Source organism: Nansenia antarctica (genome assembly GCF_963989245.1).
Source record: "Nansenia antarctica genome assembly, chromosome: 7".
In the NCBI taxonomy this organism is placed as follows: Eukaryota; Metazoa; Chordata; class Actinopteri; order Argentiniformes; family Microstomatidae; genus Nansenia; species Nansenia antarctica.
Window position 1 is genome coordinate 9,480,158 of NC_137677.1, and position 18,968 is coordinate 9,499,125.

Sequence of the window (18,968 nt, forward strand, 5' to 3'; positions counted from 1 at the left end):
CTCACAATTACAAAGTTTAGATAAACAAAATAAAACAATAATTGTACAACAATAACAATTTCCTTACATATAATAACATGTACATTTCTATATGTTATCTTTTTACATTTAAGAAAATAAGAAAATGGATTATTTACTATGACAGTTACAGCATCCATTATTATTCTCCAGCGCGGCACAGCGCGAAACGAAGTGTGGAGAGATAGATCTGTCTATGTGAAGTGTGGAGAGATAGATCTGTCTATGTGAAGTGTGGAGAGATAGATCTGGCTATGTGAAGTGTGGAGAGATAGATATGGCTATGTGAAGTGTGGAGAGATAGATCTGGCTATGTGAAGTGTGGAGAGATAGTTCTGGCTATGTGAAGTGTGGAGAGATAGGTCTGGCTATGTGAAGTGTGGAGATATAGATATGGTTATGTGAAGTGTGGAGAGATAGATCTGGCTATGTGAAGTGTGGAGAGATAGATCTGGCTATGTGAAGTGTGGAGAGATAGATCTGGCTATGTGAAGTGTGGAGAGATAGGTCTGGCTATGTGAAGTGTGGAGAGATAGATCTGGCTATGTGAAGTGTGGAGAGATAGGTCTGGCTATGTGAAGTGTGGAGAGATAGATCTGGCTATGTGAAGTGTGGAGAGATAGATCTGGCTATGTGAAGTGTGGAGAGATAGATCTGGCTATGTGAAGTGTGGAGATAGGTCTGGCTATTTGAAGTGTGGAGAGATAGGTCTGGCTATGTGAAGTGTGGAGAGATAGATCTGTCTATGTGAAGTGTGGAGAGATAGATCTGGCTATGTGAAGTGTGGAGAGATAGATCTGGCTATGTGAAGTGTGGAGAGATAGATCTGGCTATGTGAAGTGTGGAGATAGGTCTGTCTATGTGAAGTGTGGAGAGATAGATCTGTCTATGTGAAGTGTGGAGAGATAGGTCTGGCTATGTGAAGTGTGGAGAGATAGATCTGGCTATGTGAAGTGTGGAGAGATAGATCTGGCTATGTGAAGTGTGGAGATAGGTCTGGCTATTTGAAGTGTGGAGAGATAGGTCTGGCTATGTGAAGTGTGGAGAGATAGATCTGTCTATGTGAAGTGTGGAGAGATAGATCTGGCTATGTGAAGTGTGGAGAGATAGATCTGGCTATGTGAAGTGTGGAGATAGGTCTGGCTATGTGAAGTGTGGAGAGATAGATCTGGCTATGTGAAGTGTGGAGAGATAGATCTGGCTATGTGAAGTGTGGAGAGATAGATCTAGCTATGTGAAGTGTGGAGATAGGTCTGGCTATGTGAAGTGTGGAGAGATAGATCTGGCTATGTGAAGTGTGGAGAGATAGATCTGGCTATGTGAAGTGTGGAGAGATAGGTCTGGCTATGTGAAGTGTGGAGAGATAGATCTGGCTATGTGAAGTGTGGAGAGATAGGTCTGGCTATGTGAAGTGTGGAGATAGGTCTGGCTATGTGAAGTGTGGAGAGATAGATCTGGCTATGTGAAGTGCGGAGATAGGTCTGGCTATGCGATACTACTGGCGGACTAACGTTACCAACGAGCCTATGGGCTTGCCACTCGCCAGATTCAGGTTGGGTGCGTTTAAAAAACGCGGATATTTTAGCCTGCTTGTCAGATGTTTTGTGTCTACGTCTGTAGTAATTCCTCTTTCTTGGGGGGGCGGGTGGTTACCCCCCCAAGGCAATGGTAGGGGAAATACTGAAGTTGTTGCCACATGATTGGCAGATATTTGCGTTAACGAGCAGTTGAAAAGGTGTGCCTAATAAAGTGGCCGTTGAGTGTGTGTGTGTGTGTGTATATGTATATATATACAGTATATATATATAGTTTAAGTGAACTCTTTGTTTCTTTAGTAACTGTTGATGTGTCCATTTTTTTTTCCTTCTGATTTGCACCTGACTGGGTTCTCAGAAAGGACAAGTTGAAAGACATAGTGGACCCTCTTCGAGCTATTCAGATGGTGGCAGATGCTTTTGTAATGTAAAATACAATGGGGGGTGGTATTTTTTCAAGATTGTTGTACATAATTGATTGATTTTTCTTTTCATTCGTATCTAACCATGTATATAATAAAGTATTTTAATGAATGAATTACCGTCTATATTTAATATGCCTGCTGTTCTAGCTCTGATTAGATGCATGCACTGATGTTTTGCAGACACATGGTGCCATTTACTTAATCAAATGGAAACAATATTTTGGCAAACAATCCCCATAAAAGACTTTCTTGAGACGAATTGTGTTAGTGACTGTCACTAGTCTGACTTCGGATCCTTTGAAATAAGAGCTTTGTGTCTGCGGCAAGTGGTGGTGACATGAAAGGCTGTAGAAAAATAGGTCTGTAAACTGAAATGTTTTGATTTATAATAATAAGCTTCCAAAGTACATGTAACAGTAATGAGCTGTGCAGACAGGTACAAGGTACTATAGCAAGAAGAGGCTGATAAGGCGATTAATTAACTCAAAACCATGGGTGCTTTATTTCAGTTCATACATACTCTTAAATCACTGAATCACAGTTTATACCAATTCCAGAGCAAATCATTTGTGCAAACTTAAGAGTGGTTATTCATTTACATAATTGTCCAACACTAGCAGTGATCATCAGTTCCCGTCATCTGAAGATGCTTTACAGGCATGAGGGCAAATCAATTTCACCTTCTTTACACATCTGACGTTTCTGATCTTCGTCAATAAAGGATGTTCCCAAAACACAGCTAAATGTTATGAAATCACCATGTTCCTTTTCTCCATGTCGGCTTCTTTGACAGTGCAGGGTTCTGAAAGGAGACACAACAACAATCTGTTAATGTCCTGAGAACCAAAGCGTTCTGAAATGTCATTCGAGAAAAAGGTATATTCTATTGAAGAATGGACCATTGAATCTATTCTATACAGAGTATACAAACATTCTAGTGTCGTAGTGGTGGTCTAGTGGATAGTGAGTTGGACTGGTGATTGGAAGGTTGGGAGTTTAAATCCTGCCTGAAACACCACCACTAGGGTGCCTTTGAGTAAGCCCTCAGTTACTCAGGGGAATGTCCCTGTAATTAAAAGTGTCTGTTGGGGCGCTTGGGTGGCGTGGCGGGTTAGGCGCTGACCATGTGACCGCAGGGTCCCCGGTTCGATTCCGGCCGGGGACATATCCTGCATGTCATCCCTCCTCTCTCTCTCACCCATCCTTCCTGTCTAAATCTTCACTGTATCTGTCAAATAAGATGAAAAATATGAGTGGGACCCCCACTCAGAAAAAAATACTTAAAAAAAAAAAAAAAATCTGTTAAATAGCTCATTCTAATTCATTTGTCTGGGTTAGGGCCCGAGGCAAGCCGCACATTTGGGTGGACTGAGCCATAGCTACCGCCGGCCTGGATTTCTATCTACTCCTCTTGCTACCGAGGAAAATAGACTCGAAGCATAAAACTATGCTACTTTAAGCTAGCCTCTCTTCGCAGACGTGCTGGTTTCGCATACTGTCTAGCAGGTCTAATAGATTACCATGAGTTAAACTGTGGCTGACGTTACTGAGACGCTACTGTGTCTACGGTGTGCTGGTGGTGGGACGGGTCAGGTGTGTGGGGCGGCTGGGCCTTCCCGGGGGAGGGTTTGGGGGCCGCTGCTGTGTGCTGGTAGGCAGGGGGTTTTAAAAAATGACCACATTCCAACAGTTGATTTGATTAATTATATGGCTAATAAATCAGTGTTTGTTATGTGCATGTGGCGATACTGCAGTACAGCCGATATCCCCACATGTCCATCGGATATTGGCTGATAATAAACACCATGTTGTGCATTAATGCCTACTTAGTCTATAAGGTGGAGATTGATTGTATTGTATATAACAAGAAAAAAATGATCTGTGATATGTTTGTGGTTCATCAATACTTACGTATGCATTTGGGGGGATCTGGCCATTTCCCTTTTGAGCAGGTGATTTTGCTTGTTCCCTCCATCGTAAAAGACTCATCGCGGCATTTATATTGTACTTCAGATCCATCATCATATATATTCTGATATACCCTTTCGACAATTGCACTTCCAACTTTAGGTGGAGGGCCACATTGAATTTCGGATGCTTCAGGAGGAGAAACCCAACCTAACATAGAGCATAGTGTACACATTTAGCATACATGTTAGAGCGATGTCTCAAGAACTCAAGAAAATCAACAACAACAATGAAATACAATAGTAGACAGTACACACCTTTGCATCGTAGTAAATCCCACTCTCCATTCTTACATGTAATCTTGCTGGGATTGATTTCAGATTCGTGTCCATCCTCACATTGGAATGGAATAGATGTTCCATCTGGATAGGGGCCATCGTTTTCTTGAGGAAACGTTGCATGAGGAATGTTGGGGAGTTTCCCACACTGTGACTTGGCTACAGATAAACCACAGTGACATATTAGAATTAGTATGGTTTCAATACAACAAATGCAGATGAACAATTTATTATCACATTAGAAATATTGGTACCCTTTTTTCAATTAACCTTAATTAAAGATGCACAATTAAGCATTTGGCCACTAGTTTAAAAGAAGTAATGTTGTGAGCTAGACTTGGACCCGAGAATTGCGTAGTACCTCAGTGTCACGCAAGCCACAGGCACACAATATTTCAACCTTTTGTTAATGCCAGATCTCTATGGTAAGGCGAACCATTCACTCGAGTTTCGTCCTAGTGGTGCCTGAGATATTGCATGTGACATTCCAACAAACGGAAGGAGACAGATCCACACCCAATTTAATCATGGGGGCGACGATCATCTAGACAACTTTGATCATTTAGGATAGTTTTTTTTTTTTAAATCTTTGATAGTTTGCAGATTGTGTTGTAGCAGCCTTGTGTCTCCCACGTCTCTCTGCAGATGCGTTGACTATACAGGGCTCAATCCCCTCACTTAATACCCTGAGTTGTTATAATACTGAGCTATCCGCTTGTTAAGTCTGACGTCAAAAGTGACGTTTAGCCATTTCCGAGGCCAAATCAGAAATTCTCCGCACCGGAGTACCTGTGAACTACAGCGGTAGAATGACAGTTTAATCGTTTTTTAGACTCGGATCTATTCATACAACAAGGGACACAGCACTTTACCGTTTTCTCCATATTGTCAGGGTATTTGAGCCTCGGAAAAGCGCTATATAAATATAATTAATTATTATTATTATTTCGGCATCTCGAAGACAGCGCCTCAGCCAACGTTGGCCCCGGAAATACGTCACGACTTAGGCTTATTCATCTGACACTCCCCACACAGTTTGATACAAATATCAAATATATTGGCGGGAAATTCAGGGAGCGTGCAATAAAAAAAGAAACAGCTGCAAAAGAGGAGCGCAGAAGAACAACATTTAGATGCAGTGGCGGACTGAGGTTAAACCTCCACGGACTAAAAGCTGTTGTAATGTTGGCTCTATAAGTGTTAACATGTCATTTTATTACGTTTTATTATGTTTTCAGGTGAGAAAGTAACCATGTATATTCCCAAAATGTGGCCAGTTTATTAAAATAAGCTACATTCGTGACATGGTGGCTACAGGCAGTCAAATACTAGGCGAACGTGTGTGTGTGTTGTGGCAACCCGCTCACCAACGCCCCTAAGCCGGGGGCTGAGTACTATGGAGAGCGCCCCGAGCCCCTAGGCAGAGTGATCGACAATTGCTACTATCCGCAGAACTGCATGTCTTGGAAGTAGGATTTAACCAGGGCTGTGATGGTGTCCGGTATGTGGAAGAAGTCGAAGGCAGACCACAGGAGTTCGTGGGGCACAGAGCCAAAGGCATTGGCAAGGTCCAGAAAGACGACGTGAATGTCCCGTCTCTCCACCTTTGCCGTTTGGATCTGGTGCCAGATCATGCTGAAATGTTCTGAGCGCCCCGAGAATCCTGATATTCCTGCTTTCTGTACAGATGTGTCGATGTATTTGTTTCTTCTCAGATACTCGGCCATCCTCTGTGCAATGACACAAAAGAAGATTTTGCCCTCAACGTTTAGTAGGGAGATTGGACGGAATTGGCTGATGTTGACTGCATCCTTCTCCGTTGGGATGAGGACTCCACCTGCCCTGCGCCACGCTTTAGGTATTATCTTCTTCTGCCATGCTGTTCTCATGAGCCTCCAGAGAAACCTCAGGACATCTGATGCGTTCTTATACACCTTGTATGGGACTCCGTTTGGCCCCGGGGCTGATGCCGTTCTTGCTCGACGCACTGTGTTTTCCACCTCTTTCCAGGTTGGAGGGCTGATCAGCATGTGGTGTTCAGGGTGGGTCGATTGGTGGGATATCAGAGGGAATGGTCAGATGTTCATGCCGCCTTGGGTCAGAGTGTGTTTCTTTCAGGTGATTTTCCAGGTCTGTCTTTGTTGTTTTTAGAGCTCCACTTTTTTCCTTTGTGAAGATACTTTTAAGGAACTTGAAGGGATCCTTATAGAACCGTGTTCTAGCTTGTTCTTTCTTCCTTCTACGTTTCCGGAGGTTCTCTGACTATTTCACTGCTGGCATTTGTGATGGCAATGGAAGTCATCATCCGAGCCTCAAAATGGGTTGTAGGCGGACAGCGAATTGACTCTGGTCAGCGTCTCCCTCCGCTCAGAGCTTACATGGACGACATTACAACGTTGACCACCACCATCCCATGCATCAGGAGGCTGCTCAGAAAACTGGAAGAGAACATCAGTTGGGCCCGTATGAAGATCAAACCATCCAAGTCACGAAGCATCTCAATTGTGAAGGGAGTGCTCTCTGACCTGAAATTCTTCATCGGCGATGATCCAATCCCAACAGTGTCTGAGCAACCTGTAAAAAGCCTTGGCAGGTGGTAGGATGCAAGCCTGAAGGACAAAGACCAGGTGCTACAACTGCGCAAAGATATCAGCAGTGGCCTGCAGTCCATTGACAAAACACAGCTACCTGGACAGTTAAAGGCTTGGTGCCTGCAGTTTGGACTCCTACCACGGATGCTGTGGCCCCTCGCAGTGTATGAGGTCCCAATCTCAACCGTAGAGAAGTTGGAAAGAGGAGTCACAGGCTACATCAAGAAATGGCTCGGAATTCCACGATGCCTTACCACCATAGGTCTCTACGGAGATAGCATCCTCAAGCTGCCCCTCACCAGTCTCACAGAGGAGTTCAAGTGTGCAAAAACAAGACTCCAGATGACACTGAATGAATCCAGAGATTTAGTGGTGAGCAACAACGCACCAACCTTGGCAACCGGGCGCAAATGGACACTAGCCAAAGCGGTGGAGGAAGCAACAGCAGCCCTCAAACATGCTGACATTGTGGGGTATGTTCAGCAGGGAAGAGGAGGCTTCGGGCTAACAGCTGCTCGCCCTGCTGGAGTAAGGCCACAGCACCAGAACGGAGGAAGATGGTGGTGGAGGAAGTACGCCATCAGGAGGAGGCTGGAAGATGTGCCAAGGCAGTCTCTCTTGCCAAGCAGGGACAGTGGACGCGATGGGACAGTGTGGAGAGGAGGAAGATTAGCTGGAAGGACATGTGGGCCATGGAAGCGAGGCAGTTGAGCTTTATTATCAGAGCTACATACGACGTCCTTCCAACACCAGTTAACCTTGGCCAGTGGTATGGTGAAGACCCGGGGTGTGCCCTTTGTTCCACGCCAGCCACCCTCAGGCACATTCTTTCAGGATGCAAAACTAGTCTCGCCCAAGGACGCTACACGTGGCGTCACAACCAAGTCCTGAAGATCTTTGCATCCACCCTGGAGGACAAACGAGCTGCCACCAACTCCCTACCGCCATCAGCATCCAATCACCAACAGGCAATTACCTTTGTCCGTGAGGGGGCAAAGGTTACCAGGAGCAGCTCGACACCATCTGAGCGAGGCCAGCTACGGTTGGCCCGCGACTGGAAGATGCTGACTGATATTGGACGACAGCTTGTGTTTCCTAAAGAGATCGCCATAACCACCCTGAGACCTGACTTGGTTCTCTGGTCCCCTTCTCTAAAAAAAAGTGTACATCATTGAACTAACCGTACCCTGGGAGGACGCAGTGGATGAAGCTTACGAGCGGAAACATCTACGCTATGCTGAGATCGCCGCCGAAGCACAACACCGCGGCTGGAACACTGAAGTCCGCCCAGTGGAGGTGGGGTGCAGAGGGTTTGTGGCAAGATCTACCACCAGATTGTTTACAGACCTGGGAATCAGAGGCCAAAGCCTGCGTTCAGCCATCAAAGCTGCATCGGAAGCAACCGAAAGAAGCAGCCAGTGGCTTTTTATGAGAAGGAAAGATCCCTGCTGGGCCCCGAAGTAGCCAACCAGAAGGTATGCGGTCAGCTTAGGCCTGACTCAGGGAAAAGGACGCCCCTGCCTTGCATAGTCTCATGAGACGTCAGCCATTCTCATGACGAATTAGGATTGACGCAAGTTCGGGGCTGATCCCCCTGAGCTGGCCACCTCTGGCGAGGGTGTATAGTGTGATGGCCGAAACACCCCATGACCTGGAGGAACACTACTGATAATGCGTCCGAAATTAAACCTAACCCCTACCCCCCCCCCCCCCCGGACTGAACCACTCACCACCAAGACGACACACACGCACACACACACACACTCTCTTGTACGTGCCTGGCACAAAGGAACATCTTATTCTGTGTTTCATAAATCTGTGGGAACGCACTACATACTCAAATCGACATCATACATAGTTTCATACATAGAATTGTTTTTGCCTTCTCTGTGGACAGAGATATTTTCTATAACAGTGCTTGTGTGGATGGGATTTATTATTTCTTTAATTAAGGAGAAAAAACCCAGTCTCCAAAAATACCCATGTACGTGTAGACTAGGCCTTAATACACAATCTATCTGCTAGGGGACCCTTAACTCCGCCCATGACTTACCAATGCATTTAACTTCAGGGGTTTCAGATGCACAGCTGGCAGTACCCCACCAGCCCTCAGTGAAAGGTTTGAATCCTTCTTCGCAGGAATAGTAGTAATTCATAGCCACTTGGACTCCAAACCCATCTGTCAAAGAGGGTATTAGACATGCCCCTATTTCTGCTGAAAACATGGACACAAAAGATGGCAGAGTCAGCGAAACAGTACACAGTACAATCAAAACAAAGACAGTGAATGGATACTCTAAGGCCACTATCTGGTACAGAGGGCTCCACCCATCCCTGCAGTTCTAGTTCAAAACCTTCATGACTTTAATTGAATTGATGTACAGTATGAACATCATAAGCTTACCACTACAGGTGATTATATTGTCCCAGCCGTTTTCTCTGCAGGTAGTAGTAGTCCTGCGATCCTTTGGTTCATAACCTTTCTTACAAAGGTAAGTTAATCTGGCGTCGTACATGTATGGGCTTGATTGAGCTTCAAGATTTTCAATCTCAGCATTTGGGATTTCTGGCTGGTCACATGTAATCGCTGAAAGACAATGAATACAATTATGATACAATCCACAAACCTATCATGATCAGTGGCAACAATTTAAACAGAAACTAAACTAACAGGCAGGTTTAAACTAAACTAAACTAACAGGCAGGTTTAAAGGTCAGACATTCTAATCTCTGAAAGACAATGAATACAATTATTAAACAATCCAACATATCATAATATATTGAAATTAGCCTTTTATTTTTTACATATGACCCTAACCCTAACCCTAACAACCTATGGCAACTATTTAAGCAGAAACTATACCAGACAGGTTTAAAGTGAATCTGGCCAAACTGAAACCAAAGATAACCTCCATATGTGTACCTTCACAGAGGGGGTTTGGTGTCCAGCCAGTCATTGTGCATGTGGCTTGTTGTGCCATAGCTTTATATCCCGTCTGACAACTGTAATTCTGAGTTCCCCTCACTCTTCCCATGTTCCATTGTCTGTGAGAATCCACAAGTCTGTCTTGTGGATCATCGCAAGTGATCTCTGAAATGAGAATGAACATATTCAGACTTGATGTGAATTATACGGTACCTGTAAGGTAAACACACAGTAATACATATGCGTTCCTCTGTCCAAGGTGCTGCATACCTTCACATCCAGGTGTCAATGACCACTCTCCGTTATCTTGGCACGTTACGGTGACTGATGACTCATGTGTGCCGATGGTCCGGTATCCTGGGTCACAGTCCACTCTCACTGTTTTTTCAATTGAGACCCGATTCGGGGAAGGTGTATATGTGGTTCCGCTTCTAGTTAGCAATTCACATTTTATCTCTGTATTTCGGAGAGGAAAATATTGACTAGAACAAATGTACGTATGTTGCCATGGTACACAACAGGGATTGGGGTGAGATAGGCAGCATGATGACAGAGGGCTCCACCCATCCTTGCAGTTCTAGTTCAAAACCTTCATGACTTTAATTGAATTGATGTACAGTATGAACATCATAAGCTTACCACTACAGGGGATTATATTGTCCCAGCCGTTTTCTCTGCAGGTAGTAGTAGTCCTGCTATACTTTGGTTCATAACCTTTCTTACAATGGTAAGTTAATCTGGCGTCGTACATGTATGGGCTTGATTGAGCTTCAAGATTTTCAATCTCAGCATTTTGGATTTCTGGCTGGTCACATGTAATCGCTGAAAGACAATAAATACAATTATGATACAATCCACAAACCTATCATGATCAGTGGCAACAATTTAAGCGGAATACTATACTAGACGGGTTTAAAGGTCACCTGGTCAAACTGAAACCAAAGATAAGTTGGTATAACTACTGGAGGCAGTAATCTGAGGGCTCATTGTAATGATCGGAATAGAGAATGGTATACAACACATTCCTCATTCCATTCCATGATACCATTCCTAATTCAATTCCATGCACTGCAATAAGCCCAGCCATCCTTTGTGCATTTGACATATTGCTCATTATATGTATGAGTTGCTGAGTTTTGCCCCTGCCAATAGCAAGGAGTATTCACAAGGTGACCACACAAATGATCTCAGGAATGAGAGTGAACATGTTCAGCCTTTATGTGAATTATACGGTACCTGTAAGGTAACACACAGTAATACATATCCGTTCCTCTGTCCAAGGTGCTGCATACCTTCACATCCAGGTGTCGATGACCACTGTCCGTCATCTTGGCACGTTACGGTGACTGATGACTCATGTGTGCCGATGGTCCGGTATCCTGGAGCACAGTCAACTCTCACTGTTTTTTCAATTGAGACCCGATTCGGGGAAGAAGATGTATATGTCGTTCCTCTTCCATGTGGCAATTCACATTTTATCTCTGTATTTCGGAGAGGAAAATATTGACTAGAACAAATGTATGTATGTTGCCATGGTACACAACAGGGATTGGGGTGAGATAGGCAGCAGGATGACAGAGGGCTCCACCCATCCCTGCAGTTCTAGTTCAAAACCTTCATGACTTTAATTGAATTGATGTACAGTATGAACATCATAAGCTTACCACTACAGGTGATTATATTGTCCCAGCCGGTTTCTCTGCAGGTAGTAGTCGTCCTGCGATCCTTTGGTTCATAACCTTTCTTACAATGGTAAATTAATCTGGCGTCGTACTTGTATGGGCTTGATTGAGCTTCAAGATTTTCAATCTCAGCATTTGGGATTTCTGGCTGGTCACATGTAATCGCTGAAAGACAATGAATACAATTATGATACAATCCACAAACCTATCATGATCAGTGGCAACAATTTAAACAGAAACTAAACTAACAGGCAGGTTTAAACAGAAACTAAACTAACAGGCAGGTTTAAAGGTCAGACATTCTAATCTCTGAAAGACAATGAATACAATTATTAAACAATCCAACATATCATAATATATTGAAATTAGCCTTTTATTTTTTACATATGACCCAACCCTAACCCTAACAACCTATGGCAACTATTTAAGCAGAAACTATACCAGACAGGTTTAAAGTGAATCTGGCCAAACTGAAACCAAAGATAACCTCCATATGTGTACCTTCACAGAGGGGGTTTGGTGTCCAGCCAGTCTTTGTGCATGTTGCTTGTCGTGCCATAGCTTTATATCCCCTCCGACATCTGTAATTCTGAGTTCCCCTCACTCTTCCCATGTTCCAACGTCTGGGAGAATCCACAAGACTGTCTTGTGGATCATTGCAAGTGATCTCTGAAATGAGAATGAACATATTCAGACTTGATGTGAATTATACGGTACCTGTAAGGTAACACACAGTAATACATATCCGTTCCTCTGTCCAAGGTGCTGCATACCTTCACATCCAGGTGTCGATGACCACTGTCCGTTATCTTGGCACGTTACGGTGACTGATGACTCATGTGTACGGATGGTCCAGTATCCTGGATCACAGTCAACTCTCACTGTTTTTTCAATTGAGACCCGATTCGGGGAAGAAGGTGTATATGTGGTTCCTCCACTACGTGGCAATACACATTTTATCTCTGTATTTTGGAGAGGAAAATATTGACTAGAACAAATGTACGTATGTTGCCATGGTACACAACAGGGATTGGGGTGAGATAGGCAGCAGGATGACAGAGGGCTCCACCCATCCCTGCAGTTCTAGTTCAAAACCTTCATGACTTTAATTTAATTGATGTACAGTATGAACATCATAAGCTTACCACTACAGGGGATTATATTGTCCCAGCCGTTTTCTCTGCAGGTAGTAGTCCTGCGATCCTTTGGTTCATAACCTTTCTTACAATGGTAAATTAATCTGGCTTCGTACATGTATGGGCTTGATTGAGCTTCAAGATTTTCAATCTCAGCATTTGGGATTTCTGGCTGGTCACATGTAATCGCTGAAAGACAATGAATACAATTATGATACAATCCACAAACCTATCATGATCAGTGGAAACAATTTAAACAGAAACTAAACTAACAGGCAGGTTTAAAGGTCAGACATTCTAATCTCTGAAAGACAATGAATACAATTATTAAACAATCCAACATATCATGATATACATATATACATATATGACCCTAACCCTATCCCTAACAACCTATGGCAACTATTTAAGCAGAAACTATACCAGACAGGTTTAAAGTGAATCTGGCCAAACTGAAACCAAAGATAACCTCCATATGTGTACCTTCACAGAGGGGGTTTGGTGTCCAGCCAGTCTTTGTGCATGTTGCTTGTCGTGCCATAGCTTTATATCCCCTCCGACAACTGTAATACTGAGTTCCCCTCACTCTTCCCATGTTCCAACGTCTGGGAGAATACACAGAACTGTCTTGTGGATCATTGCAAGTGATCTCTGAAATGAGAATGAACATATTCAGACTTGATGTGAATTATACGGTACCTGTTTTTGATTGATTGAGAATGTTTATTTTGGTCCCCTATACAATTCACAATACAGATATTTAAAAATGTACACAGTCACAATTCATAACACCAGGACCAAAAAGGTGTTGGCTGAAGCCGTGGCTTATTGCGCCTACCCTTGTTACATGTATGCATGTCCCCCCATGAATGCATAATCAAAACATTGAAACTTTTATAAACAAAATTTCACTTACGCATGTCAACAAAAAGTTCAAAAAATACCAAACAAAAACTAGATTTAAACCTCTGTTTTATACTTGTTAATCATCTTATTTTAAAAAAAAAAAAAATAATCCTTTTAGTGTACTACACATTTTCATTTCCTTTTCAAAAGTATTCCATAAATTAACTCCTTTAACTGTTATACATCTTTGTTTTGCATTTGTTCTAATCTTTGTTTTCATAAACATACATATTCCTCTGAGTTCGTAATTACTCTGTCTAACTTGAAATAGTCTCTGGATACAGTCTGGAAGCATCTTATTTTTTAATTTATACATTACTTGTGCCATTTTGAAGTCCACCAATTCTTTAAATGTGAGATCAACACAGTAATACTTCTGATTTCCTCTGTCCATGGTGCATCTATACCTTCACATTCAGGTCTCATTGACCACAGTCCGGTCTCTTTGCATGTTATGATCTCTTGTGACTGATGTGAGTCTTTGTTCCAGTAATCCAATTCACAGTCCACGTTCAGTTGTTCATCAGGTAAGAACCGAGACTTGTAAGGAGGTGTATATTTCGTTCCGTGTGTAGCTGGCAAATACAATTCACATCTAACCTCTGTATTTTAGAGAGGAAAATATTGAAAAGAGCACATGTAAGTATGTTGCCATGGTACACAAAAGGGGTTTGGGTTGGATCGACAGTGTGATGATAGAGGGGTCAGAGGAGTCACCTCCTTACCTTCACACTCAGGTGTTGGATTCCAGACTGCTCGATTGCCTGTTCTTCCACACCGAGAGGCCCTTCCAGCCGGCCTATACTTTCTAGCACATTCGTAACCAAGAAAGTCACTCTCCTTATACTTTAGACCTTCATTGTCAGTTACTCTGCCATTCTTTATATTTGGGCTTTCACATTCGATCTCTGTTGAAGAACACAGAAATAAAATATGTTTATAATAACAACAACAATAATAATAAGTACTAATATTGAAACGTTTGAGTTGGTTATCTCTTTCGGAATTAACCAATTAAAACAAAATCCTTTACCTATACATTTTGGGGCTTCGCTATTCCACTGCCCTTGGTCCGTACAGTAGATGTCAGATGGTCCTTTGAGAACCATATTATTGCGGCAATCAAATTGGATCACATTACCATAGGATGCCTCATCAACATTTCCATAGATATTCATGTTGTCATCTCCATGCATGTTAAGACTTGGGCATCTCTGTGCTGGGAAAAGCAAACAATGGAATTAACTCACATGTTGTAAACAATAATAGTAATTGACTGTAAACACTTTTGTTGTAAACACTTTTCTGCAATACTGCTTCAACATATGAAGGCATTGGCAGGAAAACCATTATCAAAAGAGTTAAAAACCTAGCCTTCAAATAATTTACCTGAGCATTCTACTCACTATACTGTATAAGTAGGCTTGGATGCCAATGCGTTGGGAGTCTATTATATCTGTACGTTCTTACCCTCACACACAGGGATAGCATTGTCCCACCCTCGGTCCAGGCAGTTCCGATGGTCAGTCCTAGACACCATGATGTGACTGAGGTGAACACAATGGAGTGAAATGGAAGAAATGGAAGAAATGGAAGAATTACTGGAACAAAGACTCACATGCAATTTGATTGTCCACCAAATACTTAACATGAGTGATTCATTTGGACATTTGATCCTGATGTCCCAATACCATGAAACAGGGGGACTATGCATAAAAAAGTATTGTCATTTCTGAATGGTGAAACTGTAATGGAACGGTTTCCATGTATTATTTCCTTTCCTCTGCCACTAGGGGGCATAGTTGTTTAATCTTTACAATCTTCCCCTGGGTCATCTAGTAGTGTTCGTTTGGTGCTACTTCCTACTTTGCACTTCCTGTTTTCAGTGACAACAAGGCTGCGTTCGTAAATTTGCTCTGGAAATCTCATCAGCACTCGTGGAATGCCTCTCGTCCAATCAAATTACTTGTTCTCTTTATGACGTTGAACCCAGTGTGCGCTCCGGCGCTCTCAGAGCGAATTTACGAATGCAGTCCAAGAAAGAGCAGCAATATTCAGGCACCCTCGTTAACCATCGTATAGTTTCTAGCCCTTCTTTGAGTGGCAATATCAGTAAGTTAAACTACCGTCCCTTGTTGTAAGTATTTATTTTTGACATACTCGCTACAGCGTGTACAGTTTTGATAGCATGTGCGACTGCACATTGTGGTAGTGGAGTTCACTTCAAGCTATTTCTTTTGATACGAGACTAATTAGCATAAATACGATGTTCTATGTAATACTTACCCGATTGGTTCATTTTATACTTACAGTACAGGCCAAAAGTTTGGACACACCTTCTCATTCAAGGAGTTTCCTTTATTTTTATGACTATTTGGTACATTGTAGATTCTCACTGAAGGCATCAAAACTATGAATGAACACATAGGAATTATGTATTTAACAATAAAGTGTGAAATAACTCTAAATATGTCTTATATTTTAGATTCCTCAAAGTAGCCACCCTTTGCTTTTTTGTTGTTAATAAAATATATAATAATAATATTAAATATGATATGTGTTAATAATAATATGTTATTATATATATTTTTTTATATTATTATTATATATTTTATTAACAACAACACATTTTTTTTTTAAATTAACAACAAAAAAGCAAAGGGTGGCTACTTTGAGGAATCTAAAATATAAGACATATTTAGAGTTATTTCACACTTTTTTGTTAAGTACATCATTCCACATGTGTTCATTCATAGTTTTGATGCCGTCAGTGAGAATCTACAATGTAAATAGTCATGAAAATAAAGGAAACACATTGAATGAGAAGGTGTGTCCAAACTTTTGGCCTGTACTGTACATTGAATTATTCTGTTAAAGAAAATTATAGTTTTGACCTTAACTTCACTGACAGGATCAAGGACCCCAATTGAAATAAGCCAGTGGCTTTCTTGGGTTTTTATCCTGTTAGTTGACCTTGTATGTAATATGTACTTTCATGTACCTACTTCTGCAAATCTTCTAATAAAGTTTTCAATCAATCAATCAAAACAGAATAACGAATTAGTTAGGCTAACTGTAACCAGCTTGAGTAAGCTATTGTATACTGATGGATGCTGTTGTGCTTATTTCAGTTTCACACTTCTTTGTAATAATGTCCATCCTCAACACTGTTCCTTGGAGGATCTGATGCAAAGGAGAGTTGAGCTGACTGTGAAAAACTAATCTAGGACAAGTAGTCACACCATTGGGTGGAACAGTACAGAAACCAATGTACAACCATGTACAGAAATACCATTCAAAGTAGTAGAGCCGAAAGAATAATAATAAATAAAAAAAAACACTGTCCCATTAGCAGGGCACTGTAAATACATCCATATTTGAATGAATAATATGTTAATGAAGTAATTTGACCATGAACATTGAACAGAAGCATCCCTACCCTGTTCTGCATGTGTAAACAACTTTAGACCCAAATACGTAATCCTCTCCTTCGGCAAGACGGAAGTCCGCAAATGATGAGTCTCCTGGATGGCCACATGACTTTGCTGAAAACAATACAGATAATTGGTTTTCAATACAGATAATTAACCAGTGCCCTCTCAATAGTCAAGCTTTGAAAGGTCATAAAGTCAATATGAATGAATCTAAAAAAGAATGATCTCACAGTTTTTTTTATTCCTTGCATGCTCTCCTCGCTTCCTTCTCAAAAAGCATTGTTTGGACACAATATCTAAGGAACTTTAGAGCTTCTCCAAAACATTATTTTGAGAGAGGAAAGTTATCATGTGAGTTACGTTATTTTTTTTTTGATTATTATTTTTTAGGTTATTATTGTTCTATGTTTTAGGAACCATATACCATAGTAAAATATAAACGTATATAGGAAATCAAGAAAGACAGTTTTACAGAGAAAGGTGGGAATGGCTGAGAAAAAAGATTCTGCAATGTGCAATGAGAGTACAATGTACTGTATGCCAATTACATTATTGGTAACACAATAAAATAAAATAAAGAACAAAGTAAGAAAACAAAAACAATGTTGCCCCCGCACCATATACTGACAAATGTATGCACTCACTGCAATGACGCTTTGGATTAAAGCGTCAGCTAAATATATATATATATATATATTATTATAGTGGTGGGACAAAGAAAAAAGGGGCAGGAGGATACAAGGTATAGAGGACAGACTATTGGGACACACCTATCGTCTAGAGTAGACTTCAATCATCAGAAAATCAATCATACTTAGCCATCACAACATAATCAACAAGGCGGAGAACTGTATAGATGTTTATTAGTTTCGAACTATGTTGTCTGAAGACCATGTCACACCAAATAGAATGAGATGAACTCTTGACAATATCATATATGAAATTGAGCTGTTTTCGTGTTTGAAAGTTAGACTCACCTTCACACTTCCGACCACGGCCTGTCCATGTACCATTAGAGCATTTGATTCTGTAAAAACCTGTATAGCCGATCTTGCAGTGCAGTCGCACTGTATCGTCATGAGGGTAGCTTTCATCTAGCCTGGTTTTCTCAACATGGTCATTAAACAAGTTGGACTTAACAAAATTGTCGCGTGTACATCTCTCTGTGGAACACAGAGAAAGAGGAAAAAAACTACCAGTCACATGTGTATGCTAGAAACAGAAAGTGTAAGAAATATCTGTTGCATAATGCACACATGGCTGTGGAACCATAGCCTGCCAGTACTGCATGTTTCAGATAATTATTTGGTGACAAATGTGATATAAAAACATCAAACAATTTCAAGGTGATTCCAAGAGTTAACCCATGAGTGTTATTATTATTATTATTATTATTATTATTATTATTATTATTATTATTATTATTATTATTATTACACAACACAAACACAAATATATCTTTCTATGCCTAGAATATTAGTCAGGCAGAGGGATCTTACCTTGGCTTCTAACAAAGGTGAGTGTACACATCCATAGTGCAAGGATGGAGCTTCGTGTTATCACCTGCATTATAGCTGCATCACCCTCAGGCACAAGTGAGAAATGTCTGAGTGGAGTCCTCTCAAGTCACTGTCCTCTCAATGGCAACGCAACAGCCAGCAAAAATGTTTTTGAACGATAAAATCAGACCTGATTCCAGTAAGTACAACGACATACACTATGAGCATGCAGAGGTAGTTGTAGGGTATATCTGTCAGAAGGAAGGACTTGAGGGAGGGTTTACGGGAATTGACCACACTATATCACATGGTAAATAGATGAGACAGAGGTTACCAAATGCAGTGAGTGTGTTGAAAGACAAACTTTGATCTGGCAACAAGACGCTGATAAGAATTGGTCATCATTCATTTCCTGACATTTGCACACTCAAATACAGTTATACAGCCATAATCAACTGGGCACTATTTCCAAGACTATTCTGAAACTTTATTTAGTGTTTATTTAGGAATCTGAACTAGTATTACATTGTCAACATTTGAAAATAATGGGTTTAGAACACATAGGCTACA

General features: G+C 41.4%; 1 protein-coding gene across 2 annotated transcripts; it reads right to left on the minus strand.

Annotated features, from left to right (window-relative positions):
- Positions 1–2,456: 2,456 nt before the first annotated feature.
- LOC308163083 (complement factor H-like) lies at positions 2,457–18,605 on the minus strand. Of its 2 annotated transcripts, XM_080537264.1 has the most exons (21): positions 18,399–18,604; positions 17,877–18,062; positions 16,905–17,010; positions 14,936–15,012; positions 14,499–14,684; positions 14,191–14,373; positions 13,873–14,067; positions 13,043–13,210; positions 12,569–12,748; positions 12,197–12,385; positions 11,925–12,092; positions 11,406–11,588; positions 11,034–11,222; positions 10,381–10,563; positions 10,012–10,197; positions 9,739–9,906; positions 9,220–9,402; positions 8,869–9,030; positions 4,204–4,383; positions 3,890–4,096; positions 2,457–2,780 (listed from the first exon to the last, which is right to left on the minus strand). In XM_080537264.1, exons 1-21 carry the CDS (start codon positions 18,466–18,468, stop codon positions 2,725–2,727), a joined length of 3,405 nt encoding a protein of 1,134 aa, XP_080393390.1. In that variant the 5' UTR covers positions 18,469–18,604; the 3' UTR covers positions 2,457–2,724. The 2 variants fall into 2 exon arrangements, with proteins under 2 accessions (XP_080393390.1, XP_080393391.1); XM_080537265.1 differs by lacking the exons at positions 9,220–9,402; positions 9,739–9,906; positions 10,012–10,197 and having other exon boundaries at positions 18,399–18,605.
- Between the last annotated feature and the right edge of the window lie 363 nt (positions 18,606–18,968).

What these genes read in the sequence shown, in the direction of transcription:
- LOC308163083 (XM_080537264.1), bottom strand. Translation starts at nt 18,468, where the DNA reads ATGCAGGTGATAACACGAAGCTCCATCCTTGCACTATGGATGTGTACA. An exon ending in TGCTATCCCTGTGTGTGAGG is followed by an intron (nt 14,685 to 14,935) that starts GTAAGAACGTAC and finishes TGCTTTTCCCAG; the next exon opens with CACAGAGATGCCCAAGTCTT. An exon ending in AATGAGACCTGAATGTGAAG is followed by an intron (nt 13,211 to 13,872) that starts GTATAGATGCAC and finishes TTCTCATTTCAG; the next exon opens with AGATCACTTGCAATGATCCA.